Source organism: Cottoperca gobio, unplaced genomic scaffold (assembly GCF_900634415.1).
Source record: "Cottoperca gobio unplaced genomic scaffold, fCotGob3.1 fCotGob3_158arrow_ctg1, whole genome shotgun sequence".
In the NCBI taxonomy this organism is placed as follows: domain Eukaryota; kingdom Metazoa; phylum Chordata; class Actinopteri; order Perciformes; family Bovichtidae; genus Cottoperca; species Cottoperca gobio.
In genome coordinates, this window is record NW_021166815.1 from 68,537 (window position 1) to 72,500 (window position 3,964).

The 3,964-nt window shown below is 34.2% G+C and overlaps 1 protein-coding gene across 2 annotated transcripts in view; it reads right to left on the reverse strand.

The window, feature by feature from the left end:
* Window positions 1-986: 986 nt before the first annotated feature.
* LOC115004640 (thrombospondin type-1 domain-containing protein 7A-like) overlaps window positions 987-3,964 on the reverse strand; it is a 115,276-nt gene continuing 112,298 nt past the window's right edge. For both annotated transcript variants that reach the window (XM_029426336.1, XM_029426335.1), the window contains exon 28: window positions 987-3,036. In XM_029426336.1, coding sequence (XP_029282196.1) covers window positions 2,949-3,036 — 88 coding nt within the window. In that variant the 3' untranslated portion in view covers window positions 987-2,948. The remainder of the gene's footprint in view (window positions 3,037-3,964) is intronic.

The window sequence follows — 3,964 nt, forward strand, 5'->3', positions numbered from 1 at the left end:
TGTATGTATAAACCTGGGAACATGTATGTATAAACATGGGAACATGTATGTATAAACATGGGAACATGTATGTATTAAACCTGGGAATATGTATGTATAAACCTGGGAACATGTATGTATAAACCTGGGAACATGTATGTATAAACATGGGAACATGTATGTATAAACCTGGGAACATGTATGTATAAACATGGGAACATGTATGTATAAACCTGGGAACATGTATGTATAAACATGGGAACATGTATGTATAAACCTGGGAACATGTATGTATAAACATGGGAACATGTATGTATAAACATGGGAACATGTATGTATAAACCTGGGAACATGTATGTATAAACATGGGAACATGTATGTATAAACCTGGGAACATGTATGTATAAACATGGGAACATGTATGTATAAACATGGGAACATGTATGTATTAAACCTGGGAATATATATATGTATATGTATGTATATATATATATATATATATATATATATATATATATATATATATTCCATGTATTACTTAAGTACAGTGATTAAGTACAAATTTGAGGTACTTGTAATCTATAGTAGTATTTCCCTTTTATGTTACTTATTACATTCATTTGATAGCTTTACTTACTAGTTACTTTGCAGACTTAGATTATTAATACAAAATATAAATCATGACTGCAACATTAAAGTGATGCATCAATTATCATAATCCAGTAATATAATATATATTATTCTAAAATGGGCCATTCTGCAAAACATGTACTATAACTTCTGGTAATTGTAAACTGTTATGAATTATTTTATAAAATATTATGATAAATAAATTATAATTGCTTCAATATGGCTGCAGGCTATAATAATTTATGTATATATATATATATATATATATATATATATATATATATATATATATATATATATGTTTTAAAGAGCCAACAACTAAACATTTGTTTTAAGTTTCACTGAAGAAGCTTTCAAAGAATGTGGAAACACTTTCAAATATTTCCCTTGTTTATTATCAGCAATTAGTCAAATACATAAAAACAAACAGTAGGAAAAGGACAGAGTTCATCAGCGACATTGTTTAACACAAGTTTCAATTTCGCTTTTAGCACACCCATATTCACGCCTCCACTTTTTTTGTTCTTTTTTGCATAACATTTTGTGCAGTAAAAAAAGGAAACACTTTATGATACATGAACAATAAATAAAAAAAAGAAATATTTAGCACTTTATTTACAACTCATATTCCAAGAGATATAAATTAAACATTCCTAGCAACAAACTCCACAGAATATTAAACGGCTGTGATGTCTCAGACTGATCAATAAAGTTCTGTTCACGTCGACGGGACTTAAATACATGCCAATAAATACGAAGACTGGACTGGATGTGTTATTAATAACGGATTCATGGATTGTTGTAAAAAAAACAACAAAACTAACATTTGTAACCAAACAGCTGATGACTTATTGAAGATAAACATCATCAAAAATGATCATTTAAGAATGAATAAAATATCCATAAAGTTATTATTTGTCGTTTATGAATCAGGATTCTGGCCTCGTCTGTCAAATACGTCTCAGTTTTACACCCTGAAGGTGTCAATAAATATTCATTGGTTAAAAGATGAGAAGACGAGTTCAAAGCTCTGCGTGAAGCAACTGAAAACATCCGGCTCCTGAAGCTCCAGGTGGCGCAGCATCTCCTCCACCTGAAGCTCCAGGAGGAGCAGCATCTCCTCCACCTGAAGCTCCAGGAGGAGCAGCATCTCCTCCACCTGAAGCTCCAGGAGGAGCAGCATCTCCTCCACCTGAAGCTCCAGGAGGAGTTCCAGGTGGAGGAGATACTGCTCAGTGGAGGTCACAAGATGTTGTGTCACTTCCTGCATTGCGTCCAAACTACAGACACGCACACCAAGAACTAAAGCTGAGAATTTAAAAGTATTTTCAGTAAGAAAGAAATGATTCTGAGATGCAGGTCAGTTTTATTTCATCTCTGAATCCTGAAGCTTCAAGTTTCTCTGATTCATCCAGAACAAACCTAAATATTCGACTATTTAATAAGGTAATAAAGGGTGTGTGTGTGTGTGTGTGTGTGTGTGTGTGTGTGTGTGTGTGTGTGTCTCCTGCAGTCCATGACAGTAATATCAATAATGTACAAAGTAAGAGATCTTCAGCCGCTCAGAATAAATAACTCAGGCTGGACGTCGCTGTACAAACTACGCAGGTAAAGTCGAGACCACAAAACAAATCGTCTTCACATCGAGTCCCATCGTTTCACACGCAATAGAAGAAAAATATTAACATTGTTGAGTTCAGTTTGCAAAAAAAGTCGACTTCTTTACATTTCTAGCACAAGACTGTCAGCATCTTGTGTGGAGAGGCAGTTTCCTGTGGCGAAGCTGGACGTACGTACAGATCATGCTGCACTAATATAGTGCGAAGTTATGCCTGAAGACGGAGACGGGCGAGGAAGGCGGAGGTGACAGAGGCTGTCGTCTGCTTTTCTTTTCTCACGACACTCAGGCCACGACAAAGAATGACCTCGTGAGACGATCCGCTCGGCCGTGGCCAAATTAAGAAAAATACAAAATGGAGATTTGTGCTTCGAGAGCAAAATGTTTGTTGAGGGGCGACCCTCTGCGACGGCCGCGGTGAGGATGGTACCGGCAGTAGTAGATGGCAGAGAAGCAAAAGGCAAACTTCCAGAAGAAGGTAAAGAATTCATGAAGGCTCTCGTGAAACGGAAAGTATCAAAATGGACATTTAAAAAAAGGGGGGCGGCAACCTCGAGGCTGCTGATGGACATGATTCTGGTGACTTTGAGGTTTCTCTTCCGGGCGTCCACGTGAAGGTGACGCCTGGTGGCAGCCCTTACATTCAGGGGTTCCATAGCAGCCCTGCGTGTCCTGCAGCAGGACGAATGTCTGTAGGTCACTGAGGCCGGCGGGGACACGTCTACATGTCGGCGTCTCCGTCGTAGGCCAGAGTCAGAGGCTTCAGTCTGTTGTTCATCTGCCGGCGTTGCGGCTTCTTTGGCTTCTTGCTGCAGAGAAACAGACGGGAAGAGAATGTCATCACAGCTCTGCAGAGTCACACACACACACACACACACACACACACACACACACACACACACACACACACACACACACACACACAATGGAGCGGACGTCATGCATCAACAGGTTGTTTAATGTTTTTATCCACTTGATAGAAATGATGCAGAAAGACGGAGCGTCTCCATGAAACGTGCAGGAAAGATCCACAAGATGGAAGCAGAGAAACACAGAAACACAGAACATTCAGTCTGTCTGCGTGAACCACTCAGGCATTAAATACTAATACTTACAGTAAATACTGCAGTTTATTCACAGAAAATAGTATATTTAATATATTTAAAGTAAATTATCATATTTACAGTAAAGTTTTATAATTATATATATTTACAGTAAAGTTATATATTTGTATTTATTATATATTTATTTACAGTAAAGTTTAATATTTATATTTATTATATATTTATTTACAGTAAAGTTTAATATTTATATTTATTATATATATTTACAGTAAAGTTAAATATTTATATTTATTATATATTTATTTACAGTAAAGTTAAATATTTATAATATATTTATTTACAGTAAAGTTAAATATTTATAATATATTTATTTACAGTAAAGTTTAATATTTATATTTATTATGTATTTATTTACAGTAAAGGTTAATATTTATATTTATTATATATTTATTTACAGTAAAGGTTCATATTTACATTTATTATATATTTATTTACAGTAAAGTTAAATATTTATAATATATTTATTTACAGTAAAGTTTAATATTTATATTTATTATGTATTTATTTACAGTAAAGGTTAATATTTATATTTATTATATATTTATTTACAGTAAAGGTTCATATTTACATTTATTATATATTTATTTACAGTAAAGTTAAATATTTATAATAT